General features: G+C 40.5%; 1 protein-coding gene across 1 annotated transcript; it reads left to right on the forward strand.

The window, feature by feature from the left end:
* The first annotated feature begins 472 nt into the window (after positions 1–472).
* On the forward strand, positions 473–20,623 carry PARP1 (poly(ADP-ribose) polymerase 1). Its single transcript, XM_053459078.1, has 23 exons — positions 473–673; positions 3,753–3,915; positions 4,328–4,443; positions 5,508–5,722; positions 10,157–10,253; positions 10,518–10,634; positions 10,763–10,939; positions 11,054–11,195; positions 11,576–11,716; positions 12,610–12,852; positions 13,144–13,212; positions 14,622–14,754; positions 15,286–15,481; positions 15,997–16,125; positions 16,757–16,840; positions 17,184–17,306; positions 17,597–17,725; positions 17,963–18,061; positions 18,402–18,554; positions 18,650–18,777; positions 19,341–19,402; positions 19,759–19,873; positions 20,416–20,623. Exons 1-23 carry the CDS (start codon positions 554–556, stop codon positions 20,498–20,500), a joined length of 3,036 nt encoding a protein of 1,011 aa, XP_053315053.1. The 5' UTR covers positions 473–553; the 3' UTR covers positions 20,501–20,623.
* Positions 20,624–21,244: the final 621 nt, after the last annotated feature.

Raw genomic sequence — 21,244 nt, forward strand, 5'->3', positions numbered from 1 at the left:
GACTATCTTTGACCCTCCGAAGTTTTCAGTGAGTTATCTGCCCTGCTGTTTTAACCCGTTTTTCACCCTCACTCTCTCCAGTATCAGGACACGAACTTGTGACATTTAACCCTTGAGTTTTACTATGCTGGTCAAAAATGCTTTTCACTTGATGAAGAGAAGACGCCCGAAGGCTTGTCTAAAAGCATTAAACGAAACCTCAAATGGCACAGTCTTTAAGCGGTAGATAACCCACTTCTGCTGACGGCCTCTGCTTGCCAAGAGCTTCTGCAGCATCTCAGCCCACGTGCACGCCCACCCCCAGCATTCTTCCTGCAAGACCACGTGGTTTCGCATCGCTTTTCAAGCAGCCCTGTTATCTCTACCAGATTCCCTCCTCCTCCAAGACCTGTGCTATCGATAGCAGAGCGACTGATGCGTGCCTCGGCGCGAGGTGCGCCTGCGCTCGGCTGGCGGCTGCTTTGGTCTGTTTTGTTGTGTGGCGGGCTGGTGGCTGCACGCTGCACCCGGTGTGTGTTTGTGTGTGGGGGATAATCCGCTGTAGTCTGTAGCCATGGCCGAGGCCTCCGAAAAGCTGTACCGGGCTGAGTACGCGAAGAGCGGCCGGGCCTCCTGCAAGAAATGCGGGGACAACATCGGCAAGGAATCCCTCCGGCTGGCCATCATGGTGCAGGTGAGGTTTACCTCAGGCAGGGCAAGAGGGCCCTTGTGTTTGGGATAATAACGAGCCTTCGAGGGCTGGTTTACCCCACACAGGGGAAAAGGGCGTCTGTGCATGGGGTATTAACTAGTCTGCAGTGTGCACAGGCTGGCTTACCCCATACAGGGAAACAGGGCCCCTGTGCACTGGGGTATTGAGCTTGGAGGGCAAATACTGGCATCTAAATCTTTGCAACTTTACCCCAGAGTTGATCCAGTGCCAGAAGTTTATCAGCTTCTTAGATTCTGGTTTAACTTTTTATACTGATGCAGATCTGATGGGTGTTTACATATTCAAGCCTATGGGAAGGGACTGAATCAGGGAGGGATACATGTTATTAAAAGCATCAATTATCCAGCCAATCGGTACGTAACATGGGAAGATTAATACATATTCTGATCGATTATATATATGTATGTATATATGTGCTGTGTTTTAGTTAGATCTGCCATTGCAGCCATAATGACAGTGCTCTTATACCATTAGTCTGCAGTGATCTCATCCATAGAACTGCCAAAAGCGCTCTCACCCACATTAACATTGTGAATCTCACAGATCCAATCCTACCCCTGGTAGGATAATAACGGATAAATTAACTCAAAAATGGCCAGGAGTTTGTGAAATCTGGTTGGTATTTGTTTATATATCGCCAGCTGATTCCGTAGCGCTGTTACAGTAGGCGACGGTGAAAACGTTTAGGTTTAAAGTGACCGCAACGTTACAATGTTAACACGTACTGGGACAGAAGCAGCACAGGCCCCTGCTCCTGTGAGCTTGCAATCTACTAAATGTTGGTTTGACCAATCTTTGTTAGATTAACCTCATACATGCAGTGGGAAACAAATACATTTTACGGTTTAGGAACTAAGCAATGATATCTTGATTTGTTCTTTAAAGTAAGTCGGGATGGATTGGCCGTTAACTGTTTGAATGCCAGAAAGGTGCCTGTCCCCACTTTCTGATGCTTGGTGGACAGGGGCGCTTATTAAAGCAACCAGGTGTTACCTGCTGAAACAGCAATATGAGGTCAGAAAGTTAGTCACAGTTATTTCCTCTTCTACAGAAATGCTTCAGATCCTCAGTATTGAATCTACCTTTAATCTAGTTCTTACCTGGGGCGACAACAAATTCCTAACGTCTATTGTACCGTCAAGAATTTTTTGGGGGGGGTTACTTTTTCTCGTCTCACCTCTTCTTTTCAGTCTACCTTTTTCTCTGCAGGCATTTCCCTTATCAGCTGTCTCTTGGAAATCCATGCATTCCCCCAACCCCCCTAATTAATGGATTCCTTTAGTGGGTTATTACATGGCTGACAGGCTATTGTTTCATCCAGATTGTATCCCCCCCACACCTGCCCTCCTACAGAGATCTAATCTGCATTTTCCCGGTTTATCCAGCTCCGGCCTGTTTTATCTGTCTGGCTACCTGGTCTTAGACTTTATTGTCAGTTGTTTCCCCATCTCGTGAATTCTTATGGTATATTAGAGAGCTTTGCTGAGCTGCAGAGCTTTTATTTTGCATGCGTGTCTGTAGTAGTACTATGTGCACATAGTATATATTACATATGTCCTGTTTTTACACGCAGTCCTGCTTAGTATCCTTACTTATTAAGCCTCTTTACAGACGGCTGGTGTTATAATGTTCCATATATATTTATATATATATTTCTCTGTTATCTGAACCCAATCTACTAGGCAAACACCCTGGCTCGTTATCGTGCTGCATTGTAATAAACAATAGAATGTCTCAGTCTTAATCACACAATCCCATTTTGGTTTTAAACATCAAAACATCAGCAACCTCTATTTAATGTAACATCAGATAAAAGCTTACCCTACTGTGGACTGTGCGTGTCGTTGTCTCTCCTCCATGATTTCATTCTCATGGGGTTTTTGATCTCGTTTTTTTAATTTTTTTTCTTTATGTATTTGTAATTAATCACCCATCAGACTCTGAGAAATGAAACTAGTTGGGGAAAAGTGTCCCAGTTAAGGAAAGCACCCGAATTTCACACTTCCGCCTTTTAGTTTGGAGACAAAGTTGGTTTTTAGGAACAATAGATTGAAGAAGAAAAAACAACAACTTTTAACCCTTTTAAATCCAGCAAGAATTCAGAACAAACCTCACAGGAGAAGCGAGTGGGAAAGTCACGCAATGCTTTTGTTTAGACAAGAATCAAAAGCTCGGCAGCGGGATGGGGCAGCGGCTTTACCGGCTTTTCCTTTGCAGAGCTAATAAGGTCATCTGACGAGAAGGGGCTTAAAGAGGAAAACGTGCGCGCTTCATACGCTTCAACCGGAAATCCCACGGAGAAAAACATATCCCTGAACATAAAATACAATCTACCAAAATAGATACTTTTTTGCAACAAAGTTACAGTGTGTGTGTAATGTTTCACACTCCAATGCAGCACGTAACACAGTTACACAATTTGTTTTGCGAAAGATGCTTTTCTGTTGATTTTAATACTTTAGCAACTAATCCAAGCTTTAGAGACTTTCGGTGGCAGAAATAAAATGACAGATCCGCTAAGCTTCATTTCCTTACCGTGAGAGCTTTTGGTAAACTTGAGCAGCGGCTGACGTGGGAGTTCTGTTTGCTCGGCGGCCGATTTGAAAACAAAGCAAATCATCTCTGATAGAGTGTTCTGTGTGTTTTTGAAACCTTGTATGTATTTTATACGTGGGCAAATTATCCACAGACTAAGATTTAATCACAGGCTCAGAGGTCTCTTCTTCAGATCTATTACAAAGGGTCTTGGAGACTTTCCGTTTCGCTCTGTGAATGTGTTTGCTGAAAAGTATCCCAAGTTTGTAATTCCGTTTGCCAGTATGTTATGATAATGGAATATCTCGGTAGCAGTCTTGTTTTTAGTGCCTATGGGCAAACTAGTTGGGTCTTAGCTCGTCAAATTCTATGTTTTTCTACGTTTCTCACAATAACATCAGGTTTCTGGTCTCTTGGTTATCTAATGGTGGAGCGCAAGCAGGATTTCTCTGGATGGTTCAGTTAATGCTCTGTGAATAACTCTCATTCTTCCCTCTGCTTCCAGTCTCCAATGTTCGATGGGAAAGTACCCCACTGGCACCATTACTCCTGCTTCTGGAAGCGTGCGCGAGTATTATCCCACGGGGATATTGATGGTTTTACGGAGCTACGATGGGACGATCAGGAGAAAATAAAGAAGGCGATTGAAACCGGTGGGGCTCCAGCAGGTAACGCCAAAATGTGTGCTATATACATTTAGTGTTTCGACCTTAGATTCACTCATGGAAAGAGGCGGGTGAATGTGTTAAATCAGTACATTAAACCTAAATGACGTTTACAGGGTCAAAAAAAGCAATATGTTGGCAACCTCCGTATGTGCCATAGGAGCAGCCATCTTAACATCTGCGTGATTATTCCTCCCCGAGTTATCACTCTTATGTTGATTGTTATTGATTCCTTGAGATAAAATATTCCAGTACTTTTAAACCTGATCTCTCTAAACAATTACCTTGAGAAACAAAACAAAAAACCCTACAACCAGCAAGAAAGAGTAATGAGCAAATATAGTTCTAAACTGTGAAGTTTTCTGTTCACCTTTTAAAATGACTGATTTATTCTTTTTTTATTTTTTTATTTAAGGGGCTGGAGATGAAGCCAAAGGGGGCAAAGCAGACATGACGTTGAATGATTTTGCAGCAGAATATGCAAAATCCAACAGAAGCACGTGCAAGGGGTGCGAGCAGAAGATAGAAAAGGTAAACATTTGCTGCATTTGGCAAGTAACGTCCGATCGCTCAAACCGAAGGACCTGAAAAGCGAAAATGTATCTGTACAGTAGGATGTTGTATTATCCTCGTGTGGTAATTTTCCCGTGCGGTCTCCCAAGTCGCTCTGTCACTTCTGTACTTGGCCTGTTTTTCTAGAGATGTATGGAAATGTAACAGGAGTCAAAAATCTGGTTTGGATCTGGGAGCCAGCTATTTTTTTCCCCAATCATGTTTTTATTCTCGTATATTACCCCTACTCTGCAGTTAAATGATGTTTATTGGGGCAGTAGGACATAAAACACACCTTTCTTCAGTGCTGCACCACTTTGTACAGTACCACGGTTAACCTCTTCATGACAGGGTATTTTACACCATAAAGAATCCAGCTTGTGTGTTCAGCCGTTATTCCTCTGTGTGTTAGTGTGCCTGCCAAAGATCACCTTCTCTCAAGGTTTCATATTAAACCATATTCATGCTAACAAATATTTATTGGCACCAAAATATAAAGAGTAAAACAATGAAATGCGTTTTCAACATTTTGGCTAGTGAGCTTTTATAGTTTTCTCAGCTCTGTGTTGCTTGAGACCTAAAGCTTAAATTACACTGAAACCAAACCAAATGGCTAGCAATACTTTTCTCATGTACATACATCTCCATACACTGATACACGCACTCTAACACCATATGCTGAAACTCGTGCTAATGCCATACTGTAACATACACAACTCCATACATACTGACACTACAGTACACGCACACTCGGACTGACCCCAGCACTATACGTTAACACATACACGCCCTCGCCTACTTCACTGCACTCCCAAAGCATATGATGTCTGATTCACAATGTAGCCCTGGCAAGTTTTTACCCCCTGCAAAATCTAGCAGGTTTATGCTAAGCAAAAAGAAATGGGAACCCCCCTATAATAAAAAAAAAAAGTGTTTCCATTTCTTGTAACAGTTGCTGAAGCAGATGTTACAGGTTTTTTATCTATCCTATTATTGACGGCCTATTCCTTTTATTGACGGCCACTGTTTTCTGCCCCATACAGGGCCAAGTCAGATTATCCAAAAAGAGTGTGGATGTGGAGAGGCCCCAGCTTGGCATGATCGATCGATGGTACCACCCAGACTGCTTCGTCAGCCGCCGAGAGGAGCTGGGCTTCCTGCCTTCATACAACGCCAGCCAGATGAAGGGTTTCAGCATCCTCAGCGCAGAGGACAAAGATATCCTGAACAAGAAACTTCCAGCTGTAAAAGGCGAGGGGTACGTATGAAATACACTCAAATGTGTGGTTTTATTTATATATATATATAATATTAGTTGTGCTTTTTTTCTGCAATTCTTTCCGGGTGCTTTTTTTCCCTGCATTTTCATATACTACACTGCGTAAAATTTGACTTTTCACATAGTTGCGTGGTGGCCATATCTTCAAGAATATTTAAAGTTTCTGGGTTTTTTTTTTTTTGTTTTTTTTTTTACACATAAGAAATATGTGATGCATGTTTTCTGTGAAGTTTTTCTGACAAAATGTTAGGCTTTTAACACCAAAAAACATTAAAAGGTTCATACTTTGCTAGCATATAGCAAAACCAATTAAGAGGCAAATTAAAAACGTATTTGTTGTCCTTCGAAAGAGCCGGAAATCGTGTTCCCAATAGTACAAAAACAAAGCCTTTTTGTTAGCAGTTTGTTGAAACGTATTCATCAAACCCCAGATCCAAAGAACGTTCATAGTTGAAGAGCGTTTAAAGCTTGAGTTTAGTGATAAGGCTAAAATTAGAGTGTTGTTGGCTTTGATTTAATGTGAAAAGGAAAAAGGCCATCACTGAGAGGTTGGTGGATAAGTGGAAGGTCCTTCCAGGAGAAGAGGGAGAGGTTAACCCAGCGAGAGAGGCGTAAGGCTGTCCTGAACGTAAGACAAAACCAAGCCTAACAATTAAGTGTTGGTTTTTAATAAAAGGTCTGTGTGGTTTTTGGGAGCGTAACGCTCGCAGAAACGCATTCTTTGACTCTGAGCTTTTTTCAGTTTAGGATTAGAGGAAACCGAAAAGCGTCAAGGAAGGTAAGGGGAATTATTTCAGTAAGGGAGATACCTTCTGGTTACTATGGAAATGACTAGAAAATGGTGAATCTGTCACTTTTTTTTCCATATCCTATATTATATAGTTCAGTTCACTTAACCGGTGTATTGGTGTTAAAAGAATAAAATTATATATATATATAATATCCACATTGTGTGTATACCATGGGAACAGTCATCTTAACTTTCTGTACTCAGGTTCTATATGATTATTCCTTCCTTTACTGCTTCCTTTTAGTGCCAGCTGATTAGGTGTCTCTGCCTTTTATACGTGCGGGAAAAGAGAATTTTATAGATGTATACATATATATTAAAATGCCATTTTTTTTTCCTACAAGCCACTGTTTTTAAAGGGTAGCATAACATCTCGCGTTCAAACCAAATCGCTCCAAAACCATTACAATAATTGCAAAACATAAAGTACAGCTAATTTTAGTATAATAATTTAGTTATAACGTTGAGATTACTGCTTCCTATTAAGTTTAATTATGCGTCGTGTATCGTATTTTAGCTATACCTTGATGAGATAATACTTGATCTAGGTTTATGTTCTCCCTTAATCGCATATTTATGGAACAACGGAACTTTTAATGTTTCCTTCAAAAGGAGAAATGTAAGTGGTATTACCCGGATATTTTTCCCAGCATTAAGGGAATGTTAAAAGTATAAATTAAGACTAAGCTAATTTTGTCCCACCGTTTTCATCGTTTAGCCGAAACCACTTTAACGCCCCGCAACGTATAAAAAAAACATACAAAATGCAATCATTTTCTACGAGACTAGATTTTATTTACGTGCAAGGTATCTTGGTTGTCCGTTTCAGGATTTTCTTTATTTGCTCAGATTTTTAAGGAGACGATAGATTAACATTTGCTAAATCCATTTGTAAACCCCCTCCCACACACACACACAATTGCTGGTAGTTAAGTACTTTAGGGTCATTGAAATATGCATTCTAGGCTGATGTCAGCGATTAGCATATTTATAGGACATTTGGATCCACTTTAAAACCCATTCTGGTTCTGTACATTTAACTTTAGGGTTTGGTGAATTCCCCATTTCCTAATACATCCATAAAGCTGCAAAAAGTCTTGAATGAATGAATCTGCCCCCACTTCTGCTGCCTTAGACCTGAATATGCCACTGATTTAGTGTAGAATTATTCCCTCTTTTAATTTTTTATATATATATATATTTTTTATCAATTCTCTGTTTATTAAATAGGTTTTGTCACAATGATAATACAGAAAGACAGTATGTTTTCGCTTATTGACAACATTGTTACAAGTATTAACGTACAGGGTGTATAATTTTGCCGTGACAAAGATGTAGCGGGCGCAATGTAAATTACCCAATTCGTAGGTTTTTTTTATATATTTAGTGAATGCAGGAAAAAGCCGGTGCTTGATCAGGTGGCCTCACCGGTCTTACCGCCTTGCGCCTGCATGAAAAAATGACCTTAAAGGTTTTCCTGAACGATTTTAACTTGTAAGCGTATAGGATCGGATTGAGAGCAGAGTTGGCATGAGTTAGTATGATGCCCGTCTGCAGAATGATCGGCGGAACAAAGCAATTGGGACACAGTAAGATCATGCTGTTCATCACATGCAATGGCGCCCAGCACAGAACGAAGAGGAAGACGATTGTGAAAAGAGACGTGGCCGTCTTCATTTCTTTCCTGATCCCGACTTCTTGCGTTCCCACCCAATTGCCCTGCTTACCGTTTCCTATTCTGCGCAGCTGCTTCCTGACCGCCAAAAAAATATTTGCGTAGATGGCAAACATGATCATCAGAGGCAAAAGGAAGAACGTTAAGGCGAAGAAGTAGACCAGATATTTCATATCAACCACTTGGGTGAAGAGGCAGTGACTGGTTCCAGAGGTGGCTTTATGCCAGCCCATCATTGGTACCAGACCCCCAAGAAACGAAACCATCCAAGCCATAAGTATAAGGGCCAGTGTGTTGGATGGGGTCATAATGCCTTTGTATCGAAGGGGGTGTAGAATGGCGATGTATCGATCTACGGCAATGGCCAGGAGGCTGAAGGTCGAACAAAGCGTCAACATAATTAGGATGGACAGCATCAGCAAGCAGAGTTTGAGGTTATGATGGGGGATCCCTATACTGGTGAGGATGGCGCAGGGGATAGCAAAGACCCCCACGCACGTGTCGGCAGCAGCCAGAGACACCAGGAAGTAGTTGGTCACGGTCCGGAGCTTCCGTTCATGGATGATGACGATGCACACACAGATGTTTCCCACAGTGGCTGTTGTGGCGATTACAACTTCTGCTGTGGTGTAGGGGACATCCAAGGTGAAATAAAGGTCTTCCATCTCCCTGCCGCCGCTTATGTTGGGCGTTGACGAGGTGCTGCCATTCATTGTGGTTCGAGATTGCATTTTTAACCAAGTCCTCCAAATTTACTTAAAACCTGTAAATATAGACAATAAAAACAAATGTTTACATTATTTATAGCTGTGTTTGTCTAATCGGTTGTCGGGGCATTCTTTGCTTTTACTCGCCCTGTTAAGTAGAGGATCCCGGCTGGAGAGTTACCGGTATCTTTCTGGCTCTTGAAAGTCTTAACACTCTTTTTACGTATGGAGGAAACCTAGAATTTGCCAGCGGGTCAGACCCGTTTGGCCCGTTTAGTCGCCTGTTTTTCCTGCTCGAGACTCAAACCTTAATCAGTCCTTGGTCTCTTCTTGGAAAAGAAGAAAAAAAATAACAGTAAAAATGAAGAAAATTATTTTAAAAATAGGTAAAACGCCATTACCGAGTATTTTATCATAGATTCAGTTGTTCTTATGCGGAATTGATGGAGCGAATATCCTCATAATAATTAGCGTTTATACAGTTACGGGAAACTTCTCGACTAAACAACAGTATTCCAACTAAAACACAATACCTTCTCTGTATATGGCGGCTGATGGGCTTTGCGTTACCTCGCTACCATAATTTATTTCTGTTGAATAAACCCCACTTTGTGCTGTGGGGGATAAATCGCTACATATAGATCCCTACTTAATTTAAAATGTATCCTGGTACATGATTATCGGGTCAGCGATATACTCACCAGGCTTTCCTTGCTTTTAATTCTTTTCTCCCCACTCCTTACGACCCAGAACGCATGGGATGTTTGCAGAAGCGCCCATAGTAGAATCACCTGAGCGTTCTAACCTTCTACACGAGAAACCTTCTGCTGGCCAAAGCTATATATCGGCGCCATCCTACCCTCTGGTGTTTATCTTGGCTGTTCTGATGCGTCGCTGCGTGAAGGCGTAAAAAGCAAATTTGATTAATTACTTGGATAATGAGCTGCCTTGAGAGACTAATGCACCTTTGGGATAACGCTCATGGGTGGCCGCAGTGATCCTTTCTGCTTGGACATGTTCAAAATTGGTTACTAATTAGAGATGTGAGTGCAGAAGGGAATTGGGTCGTACGTATAGAACACTATGCTGTTTCCCATGCTCAATGAGTATGTATGTGTTGTGTAATTGGATAGCAATCGTATTTATGCAGTAGTTCCATCTGTTTGAATTTTATGTAACGGTCAACACAAAGCGCAAATAATTTCAACAAAAATCTCATTATGCCATTTTCTTCTGATAAGAAAACGAAAAGGGGATGAAGTTGATGGTTCCGCTGCATCCAAAAAGAAAGCAAAGAAAGAAAAGGAGAAGGAATCCAAACTTGAAAAACAACTCAAGGTTTGCAGATTACACTTTTATCCCCTCGTATCGAGATCGCCCCGTTTATTGTGTGTTGCTACTTATTCGTTTTGGTTATTGGCTATTCCGGTGTCACAAAATGCAGTAAATGCCAGCCATGAAAATTAAAGCACCCATTTAGCTGATAAGACACTACAACAGAAAAGTCAGTCTCTGTTTATATAGAAGAATCGTGGATAAATAAGATAATTGACCCCCCTCCCCTCCATGAATGTCGCTGGACTGTTTAATTTCTTCCAACAGGAGCAGAGCGAACTTGTTTGGAACATAAAGGATGAACTGAAGAAGGTCTGTAGTACCAATGACCTGAAGGAACTCCTTATAGCCAACAAACAGCAGGTCCCTTCTGGAGAGACGAATGTAAGTTGTATGGTGCAAAAAAAAAAGTGGGGAAAAAGTCTGTTAAAAGGGGGCGTCATTTGTTGTGGTTATTTGGGATATGGGATGGTTAAGTCTTAAATCTGTTTTGTGTTCTCTTGGCTCTGCAGATCCTGGATAGAGTGGCGGACGGTATGGCGTTTGGGTCACTGCTTCCCTGCGAGGAGTGCAACGGCCAGTATGTTTTCAAAACTGATGCCTACTATTGCACAGGGGACATCAGCGCATGGACTAAATGTGTTGCTAAAACACAGACCCCTAACAGAAAGGACTGGGTGATACCAAAGGTGAGTAAAGACTCTAGTGGTGACAATGAATCTGGCTTTGGGGTCGTCTAATTGCTTTGGGCAGAGCGGCTTGGAATGCGTGCGGATTAAATGATGGTTTCTTTAAATGAGCAGGAATTTCACGAAGTTCCCTATCTGAAAAAATTCAAGTTTAAAAGGCAGGACCGGGCCTTCCCTCTGTCGGTATCCCCAGCGCCTGTGAGCACCCCAGTCCCTGCTAAAGTTGAACCTGTTCCCATGGAAACTATACCCGCAGGTAAGTCGAGCCACCTTACTGAAGTTTAGTTACTTTCTGAAAATACAGTGAGTAACAGAAAACCAGGTTAACGTTGGATAGCATACATTCTAATAGTCCTGCGCTTATGAAGGATAATTATGTCCATCAAATCACCACCTCTTAGACCTTAGTCTTATGTCATTCCCTCGCTTTCATTCCCTTACTCTATCAAGGTGTATGCTTACCTGGGTCATAAAAATCAAAGTGCGTTGTGATGTCGGTTTTGTTCATCTGATGCTGAGTCTTGGGACTGAAAATCTCCCATTTATGCTTTTGTGGAGCAGATGCTGCGGCCCGTACTACAGCGAACAGATTCACAAATTTTGTTGAATTGCATTTTTTTTTATTTATTTATTAAGGCAAACCACTGACCAACATGAAGATTCTGGTAGTTGGGAAACTGTCCAAGAACAAGGATGAAATAAAGTCATTGGTCGAAGAACTTGGTGGGAAAATCACTGGGTCGGCAAACAAGGCCACCTTCTGCGTTAGCACAGAGAGTGAGTCTCCGAACTTGTTACGTTTATTTACAGAGCACCAACAGATTCTGTAGCGCTGCTACCACACAGGCGCCGTGGAAGTTTAAAATTGGCAGAACACAATTTGGCAATAACTTCACAGGTTAAGACACACTGGTAAAAAAGCTGAAGAGGGCCCTGAGCTACTTTCCGAGCTATTCTACAGAATATTAAATGCTACGGGTCATTGATTCTTCATGACATCGCACAGAAGGTGAAATAATATTTTCCCCGTGAGCATCAAATTGAGGGTTCAGTAAGGGTCACATTTCTGTACTACCAGGTAGTTTTTCACTGTTCACCAAAATAAAAATGTCGTAGAAGAACCTTTTTTATGGCGCTGTGTAAAGTTTTCCAAAATAAGAAATTAAGAAGGCTGTAAAAGTTCAATAAAATCTCATTTAACAAAAAAAAGAGAGGGTCAACCTTTCATACAATTGAAACCAATCCTCCTGGATGTTCCAAACAGCTCAATAAGAGAAACTTAAATGGACCTCACAGGCACCCTGACATTTAGCAATTGGTCCTAGCAGATTAGGAACATTAACCTTTCCAAATGTAGATGCCAAGATCAGATTTATATTGGGAAATAAAGTCTTAATTTCAGTTCTTTGCAAATATTGGAGTCGGTTCTCTGTCTTTCTTCACTCTTTTATTTATATTTTATACAATTTATATTGCTTTGCTGGGAATTTTTGGATAAAATGTGTTATAATTCTAATAGTAAACAGGCTAGTTCAATGAACATGAGAAACAATTTCTGCAAAGTGCTGCTTGGTCATGTTTTATTCTGTAGATTTGTGTTGTATGTACTGCCAAGGCCCTCGTGTTTTTGCCCAGCACTGATTATCTCCTTTTGGCTTATCTCCAAACAGAGGAAGTGGAGAAAATGAACAAGAAGATGGAAGAAGTGAAAGCAGCCAACGTGCGTGTTGTGAACGAGGAAGTCCTGAAGGAGCTGGAGTCTGGGAAGAGCGTGCAGGAGCTGCTGTCCCAGCACGGGATTTCCACCTGGGGGGCTGAGATTAAACAAGAAGCCGTACAAGAGCCACCTCCGAAGCCGAAATCAAGCGGGGCCCCGGCTGCGAAGAGCGCAGGGAAAGTGAAGGAGGAACAGGGTAAGCATGGTGTAGTCTGCCGCTAGTTAAAGGGACGCTTTACCCTCAGTATGAAGTCTGTCTGTAAGACTTCTGTTAAGCGGACGGAGAATCCTCTTGCTAGTTATCATGGGGTGATAATGGTTACTTTTGACCAATCCAATAAACTCACTTCCTGCAATCAGGCCTGCTTCCTCTTTTGTCTTGGGGGTAACATTACCCAATTATTGGTGTGTTGGATCTGTTCGCAGTGATAAACAGATAATTCACTGGAATGTTCATTTTTTTATATATTTTTTTCCCATCTTTAAGGAAGCAGCAAATCGGAGAAGAAAATGAAGCTAACGGTTAAAGGTGGAGCCGCGGTGGATCCAGATTCTGGTGAGAACGAGACTTTAGATGCTATCTAGGTTTCTAACACTAACATTAAGGATACCTGCTTTTTGTTGCATTATCTTTAGAGGACCAGCTTTTAAACCTTCGTATTCCCCATCATTCTGCGGTTATAATGGTTTCCTGGTAAACCTTCTACTTGATCTAATATTATGCATCTGCTGATGTTTCCAGTTCTCCCGTTAATGATGTGATATTCTCACCTCTCTGTCGCCCCGGCTAATTAGTCCTTATGTATCCTAACACTTTGGGTAATGAACATCCATAATTAGCTCCTCTGACTTACTTCTTTCCTTGCTCTTTATTTTTCCTTTAGGGTTTGATTTAAAAAAAAAAAGGGATACAAAACATTTTAATTTAAAGTGGACTTGTTACCTCTTCCAAATCCCTGCTTTTATAAACCTATTATATTTTTTTAATTTAAATAGGCAAAATATGTATATATCTGTGTGTGTGTTTTAGAAACCCATCCTTATATATATACTATAGGAGTAGCCGTCTTTGACTTAGTGTTCTTAGTGATCGGATAAACAGAGATATAATTGTTAATTTGCTGATTGTTGCTCATTTGGTTCAGTCAGCCATCGGAAGGGTGCTGCAGAAAAGGCGGGGTGCTTCCGAACAGGAAGATGGTGCTTTTTGGGCCGTATTTTGAAAAGATTTACGCTGACAAAGTAAATAGCCCAAGCAATAGGTAGCTTCAATAAATTAGTTTAGTGATTAAAAACAAAAAGTTGAGACAGCTGCTCTTTAAATACTTTCATTAAAGGTTATTACAGCTGTATTTTACTAATTCCAATTCTTGATTCCAATTCCAATGTTTTTCAAGTCAGATGTAATCTTAATACAGATATGGAATATAAAATGTATTAATCACTTAATAAAAAAAGGAGTAATTGGAGTGTTTTGTAAATAATCATATTTTATGTGTGGTTACCCTTTTAGAGCCCTACCTGCTACAGTTTACTAAGTTAATATTAGATGGTTGCTTTAGACAATATGGTGTTTTTCTGTATATAAGCAGAGCTCTGATTTTAAGTGTTAGCCGGTGTACTGGAGCAGAAGGATCCGCTACCTCCTTACTTAAACCGGGGTTGCGCTGATGGCTTTTCCGCACAGTGTGTTGGTTCTATGGCTTTCTCTCCCTTCCTCCCGCGCCAACCTTATGCCAGCTGTGGTGTTCGATCCGCTCACATCAGCCGTCGTCAGACACGGAAGAGAGAGACGCTTTCCGTGCAGCACTTCTTTTGGAAAACAGATGGGGGGGGTTTTTAGGTTCCCCTGAATACCCTCTTGCCTGCTGAAAGCCATTTAGAGATTGGATTTAATAGGGGTCGGTATTAGACTTTTCTTTAAATGGTGCCAGACTTATGTTTTCTTTTCCCCCCTCTATATAGGGCTTGAGAATTCGTCTCATGTTTTGGAAAAAAGTGGCAAAATTTTCAGTGCTACCCTGGGACTTGTTGACATTACCCGAGGAACAAATTCTTATTACAAACTGCAGCTTATAGAGCATGATCGGGACGCCAGGTATGTTCCTGCTCACTGCGCCGTTCCTTCAACAATAAAAAAATATATATATATATATATATATTATTTTTAATTGTGTATTTCAGCTACCTTAACATTCTGATAAGAATTTTGGAAGATATCCCAGCATTTTTTCTATATATATATATATATATATATATATATGTATATATGTATATATGTATATATGTATATATGTATATATGTATATGTATATATGTATATATATATATGTATATATATATGTATATATGTGTGTATATATGTATATATGTGTGTATATATGTATATATATATGTGTGTATATATATATATATATATGTGTGTATATATATATATATATATGTGTGTATATATATATATATATATATATATGTGTATATATATGTGTATATATATGTGTATATGTATATATATAAACACACACATATATAAATGTGCGCCTTTATATGGTAATGACTCGTAATAGTGTTGTGCTTCAGTGGTTTTGCATTGTATAACATGATCACGTTGTGTTTAATTCGCCCCCAGATACTGGGTGTTCCGGTCTTGGGGCCGAGTAGGGACTGTTATCGGCAGTAACAAGCTGGAGGAGATGTCTTCAAAAGAAGAAGCCATTGACCATTTCCTCAATCTGTACCAAGAAAAAACAGGCAATGCTTGGCATTCCACCAACTTCACCAAATATCCCAACAAGTTCTACCCGCTGGAAATTGACTACGGGCAGGTATGTCTAAACCGGATGATCATCCTAACCCTGGAGATGCATGTTTGTTTGTGGCCCCCGGTTAGAATTCCTTTTAACAAGGGCACATAATCAAAGTGCTGTTAACCCATGCAGTGTATATTGCACTTCAACGTCCCTAGACATAGGGAAAATCTGGCCATCGTACCCCAGGATGTTACTGAATGCACACAAAAAAAACTCACTTGACTACCATTTGTCGTTTCACTGGCATAACTGCAGCAACTATTTGGACAGTACTGATGTAGAAAAGGCCTGGTTAGTAGCCACTTTGTGCCGCAGTTAATTGCTGGTTCAGGATCATGGGAGTTATATTTCAGCAACAGCTGTGTGGATAGTAATTGGCTTTCCCTGATCTACTGCTTGGAATGCAAATGCCTCGTTTGGCTGTCTTCTCCTCTCTCTCCGGTCTTCGTTTTGGCTTCTTGGTGTTATATAGTGACTGACTTATTCCGAGTATTTTTCTCATTGTATTAATATCCCTTTTTTATCTGTAGGAGGAAGATGTGGTGAAGAAACTTTCTGCTGGTGCTGGCACCAAATCCAAGCTTCCTCAGCCGGTACAAGAGCTCATCAAAATGATATTTGATGTGGAGAGCATGAAGAAAGCCATGGTGGAGTTTGAGGTAAGTGGAGTTTATTTATCCATATTAATACATGGATCTTTAAAGGTGCTTCCCCACCCCCTCCCCCAGCTGCTGAGTTTAACAGAATTCCTAGATTCGTTAAATGGCCAAACCCTTCCAAGAAATAATTTTTTAATCATGGAGAATTTTGCTTCATTCATAATTTTTCGGGGACTGATTAATTGTCCTGTGACATAAATGCGGTCTCCGAAGTGTCTCTGGCGTATACCTCACTTTCGTAGTATTAGGTCCGCCTGTTCTGGTCTGTTGTTTATAATTTTTTACGCAATTTTAATTACAAAGCGCTATTTCAATAGGATAGAGTGCAAATGAACAGTAACATTAAGACACTGATATAGAAGAAGAGGGATCCGCTCTTGCAAGCTTGCGGTATATTAGGAGCTGCAACTCTCAAAACTAATAAAATGGACTAGAGTGCATTAGAATAAAATGACGGCCTGTAAAACGGAGGGTAATAAAAGGAGGAGTGCAATTAGTTTGCGTTTAATGCCCGCTTTCTGCAAGATGCAGCACCACTTAGCTCTGGATTTCCTTGTAGACCTGATGAGTTTATTTCCGCTGTAGACCATGTACCTTTCGCTAAGGAGGGTCGTTATTTTTTCTTCGACAGATTGATCTTCAGAAGATGCCGCTGGGGAAGCTTAGCAAGCGTCAGATTCAGAGCGCATACTCCATCCTGAATGAAGTACAGCAGGTAAATGGGACATCGGTTCCCGCGTCTGTATGGCTTCAGACTACTCTCGCATCCCGTGTGATTGTGGGGATTCTTTGACGAGGTTTCAGCTCTTGTGTCTATCCGTTTATTTCTTAATTGTGTTATACATTTAGGATCTCCTGAGTTCTGTCTCTTTAAATGTTTTTAAAGGTATCTGTTCCTTTTTTGGATGCTGACCATTGTGGGTGGCGAGTGCTCTTGTTCTACAGGGTGTATTGAAAAAAAAAATGTGATAAAGCAGAAACTTAGATTTATGTTAAAGGGGTATGTCTCTTGTGGGACGATATTGACCACCATTACAAATGTATGTTATTTGCTTCAGGCTGTTTCAGACAGTTCCAGTGAATCACGGTTACTGGATCTCTCCAATCGCTTCTACACGCTCATTCCTCATGATTTTGGAATGAAGAAACCACCTCTTCTGAATAATCTGGAATACATCCAGGTAAATTAAAAAAAAAAGCAGGGCATCTCGTGGCCCGTTTTTCTGGTTAGTTTTGAGACCTAGCAATTTACCGGCAGGTCACACTCATCCTGCCCGTCTAGTCGCCCGTTTCTCCTGCTGTAAAGACTCAAACCTTAATCAGCCGTTGGTCTCGTCTTAGATTCAGGAGCCGTATGTCTATCCCATGCATGTTTAAATCCCCTCACTGTATTAACCTCTACCTCTTCTGCCGGGAGACTGTTCCACCAAATATTTAGCAAACGTCTGCACTGTTTTGCTCTGCCCTATAGGCCAAGGTGCAGATGCTGGATAACCTGCTTGACATTGAAGTAGCATACAGCCTGCTGAGGGGAGGCGCAGAGGATGGAGAGAAGGACCCCATCGATGTGAAATATGAGAAGATTAAAACTGACATTCAGGTAAGCAAGTGCCGTGCCGTTAAATGCAGCACTCAGGCAAAGATGCCTTTGTTTTGCAAAGATTAAGTATACACCGTTCTAAAAATGTTCTTTTGTTTAAAGGAGAACACAAGTTATGATTTTTTTTTTAAATCTTATTGTCTAACATGGGAAAAATGTGTTCGCTCAGCATGTATGATTTATGTCAAATGATAAACAGTCGCTTTATGATTATTCCAATATGTTTCATTTGTTCAGGTTGTTGATAAGGATTCCGAAGAAGCCAGGATAATTGAGCAGTACGTGGAGAATACCCATGCGGAAACTCACAATGCGTACAAACTGGAGATCCTTGATGTGAGTAACGTTTTGGATCAATGTTTACGAGTGACCACAGCATCTTTGCTTAATATTAAGGCTCGATGTAGCACGTTTGCTTGTTTTGTGTCCTATTCTCTTTAATTATGATTTTAGAATGTTGGATTTTCAATGTATAAACCAGTTTAAAAGTAATTGAAAGTAATAATAATAATATTTCGTATAACAGCAGCTGGTCATTAAGTAATTGGCTTTAATTCTCCGAAAGGCAGAAACTGTTTACTGTTACTTTAAAAGAAAATGTCCTTCAGCATAGAGCCCCCCCCATGCCACTTGCTCTCATGAATTTTTGTGTTTTTCCCCTCCTTTAACCCAAAAGATCTTTAAGATTGAACGTGAAGGCGAGAAGCAGAGGTATAAGCCTTTCAAACAGCTCCACAACCGCCAGCTCTTATGGCACGGCTCCCGCACGACCAATTTTGCCGGCATCTTGTCTCAGGGTCTGCGCATCGCACCGCCTGAAGCTCCTGTTGTAAGTAATCGTTGCGCAATGCTGTCCCGGGGACTAATAATTACGTTTTAACACTTAAATATTTCAGCTAATTCAATGCTGCTTCTCTCCCACAGACCGGTTACATGTTCGGTAAAGGTATCTATTTCGCCGACATGGTATCAAAAAGTGCCAACTACTGTCATACGATGCCAAGTAACCCTGTCGGCTTGATTTTGTTGGGTGAGGTGGCCCTTGGAAACATGTAAGTAAACAACATTTTTAATCCCATCATGTCAAACTGTACTAAGGCGCAAAGCTACATTACAAGAAGTATTACCTTAAGACATAATTTACCGTCTGGTATAATCTAACTAATTTTAAAAAGAATGAAATCCTAAAAGCAGAGTTTATGGGGGGAAAAAACTTAATTTTGAGATGCTTTACACAAAGTGTATTTGAGGCCATACAAGTATGAAGTAATACACGTTTTTGAAGCGCATTGCAAAAAGTTCTTGGAGGAGGCTGTATATCAATTTTTTTATTCAATATTTTTCAATATTGAAATTTTTCACACTTTATTTTTTTCATCAATTTTTAATATCTAAAATATTGCCAATGTATTTCTGTTTATATTAGCTGTTGCTTATGTACACCCAGCATAACTTCTAATCATAGCAGTTACATCATTTCTATTTTTTAGTAATACCATTTATTGCTTTTATGTTAAGTTTATTCTTATTTAATAATTTTGTTTCCTAAGATTATATTTCCTAATAGTAATCTTCAGGGTTTTCTTTTTTTTTTTTTTTCTTTTTTTGCTTGAAGGCATGAACTGAAAGCTGCTGCCCACATCACAAAATTACCGAAGGGTAAACACAGCGTGAAAGGTAAGCAGGGTTAATGTTAAAAGGGTTAAGCTTGTATACGGCGATCCTAAATGTACAAAATTCTGTGTTAACAGCAAAACAGCCTTAATCAGTGGTTGGTCTCGTCTTAGATTCAGGAGCCGTATGTCTATCCCACGCATGTTTAATCCCCTCACTGTATTACCCTCTACCACTTCTGCTGGGGGACTGTTCCACTCATCTACCATCCACTCAGGGAATTAAAAGTACAGCCCTGGCGTATTCTTGGTAGATACTTATATGGTTCTTGGTAGTAAACTATAGGACTGTGCAAACCTAGCATGTTAGATGCATCATGTTAAACATAGTTAGTTACGGTTTTATTTTCCCCCCTACAGGTTTAGGAAGGACTGCTCCTGACCCGTCTGCCACGGTTCAGCTTGATGGCGTGGACGTCCCCCTGGGGAAAGGGGTTTCTGCACCGGTTAACGATACTAGCCTGCTCTACAACGAGTATCCTTTTATGATGCTTTTAACATCAATTGCCTTCTCTATATTAAAATGGTTAAAGCTGTCTATTTTATTTCAAATGGCGGCTGGGCTGACATTAATATGGAGATCCTGGCTATTCAGTCTTATTAAAAAGCTGGGCGGCGTGGCTAGTTAACCCCTGATCATCCAGCTCTGGTAAAACTCCCAAAATGCTAAGTCAGCCCGGCTATTGGCGTTCTCATAAACCTTTCCACCTCATTGCATGGCCATCATCCCTTAAATGACATTGACTTTCACCATGCTGCATGCAAGAAAAGTGTTCCCACTGATTTCAATTGGAGCGCTTTCCTTCCACTGATCGAGAATCGCTGCCCCACAGAGGAGGCTGGGAGCTGTACAGCTGCAGCTTCTCTCTAAGGCAAAACAACTCAAAAATGCATATTAAAGTATGAATCGCTCCCTTAGAAAAAAGAGACCATATTTTAATCTTAATCTGAATAAATGTGATTTTTCTTTTTTACCTTCCAAATTCCGTGTTTTTTCCTTAACCCATTCCTTTCCAGATACATTGTTTATGACATCGCCCAAGTCAACCTGAAATATCTGCTGAAACTGAAGTTTAACTACAAAGGGGGGATGATGTGGTGATCGCACGTCTTGTGCATCTGTCTATACTGTAGATATATTAGAAGTGACCTAATCGCTTGCATTGCTTCAGACGCTGCCGCCTCTTTGCTGATGTCACGAGATACAAACTATCCAACTTTTTTTTGTTTTTAAGAGGAAACCTGTTTTACAAGGACAATGCAAAGCGTCTGCGTCTGATATAAACACTTCTTATATCTGTATGAGGGCAGCTAGGCTGCTAGACCGACCTGTTTTTTCCTTTTCTTTTGGAACGTGGAATGTTCGCGCTGGTTTTTGGAGAATCTTTATTCCCTGGTCCTGTTCAGACTGTTCTTCCAGATGTTTAACATGTCCTTTATTTTTCAGGTAATAAAAATAAAAAGCGTATCTCTTTCCTGTTACGTTAAGCATTTGTACAGATCATACTCCTGTTTCGCTTATGTTTGCGCCAATATGCTGGAACCGGCATATGGTTATGGAGCTTAATGGAGATTTTTTTTTTTTTTACTTTTACCCAGAATGCTCCACTCCTGGAGCTTTACCTGCTGTACTATGGAGCATGTTGGTGACATGCAAATACTTATTTCTGTCAAAGTGACATCGTTATGCACCATCTAAAAGGAACGATAATAAAGTAAATTTGCTCCATTTAATTATTTCCGTTCTGTTTTTTTATTTGTGTGTTAAATTGTTTTTTTTATTAGATCTTTACCTGCCACTGCATCTAAACTAAATATCTCCAAAACAAGCACAAACTATAGGCAG

This window comes from Spea bombifrons, chromosome 3 (genome assembly GCF_027358695.1).
Source record: "Spea bombifrons isolate aSpeBom1 chromosome 3, aSpeBom1.2.pri, whole genome shotgun sequence".
In the NCBI taxonomy this organism is placed as follows: Eukaryota; Metazoa; Chordata; class Amphibia; order Anura; family Pelobatidae; genus Spea; species Spea bombifrons.

Bases quoted from the DNA above. Each gene is read 5' to 3' on its own strand.
- PARP1 (XM_053459078.1), top strand. From the start codon at position 554: ATGGCCGAGGCCTCCGAAAAGCTGTACCGGGCTGAGTACGCGAAGAGC. The intron at 11,717-12,609 runs GTGAGTCTCCGA...ATCTCCAAACAG, and splicing joins CTTCTGCGTTAGCACAGAGA to AGGAAGTGGAGAAAATGAAC. The intron at 18,062-18,401 runs GTGAGTAACGTT...TTAACCCAAAAG, and splicing joins ACAAACTGGAGATCCTTGAT to ATCTTTAAGATTGAACGTGA.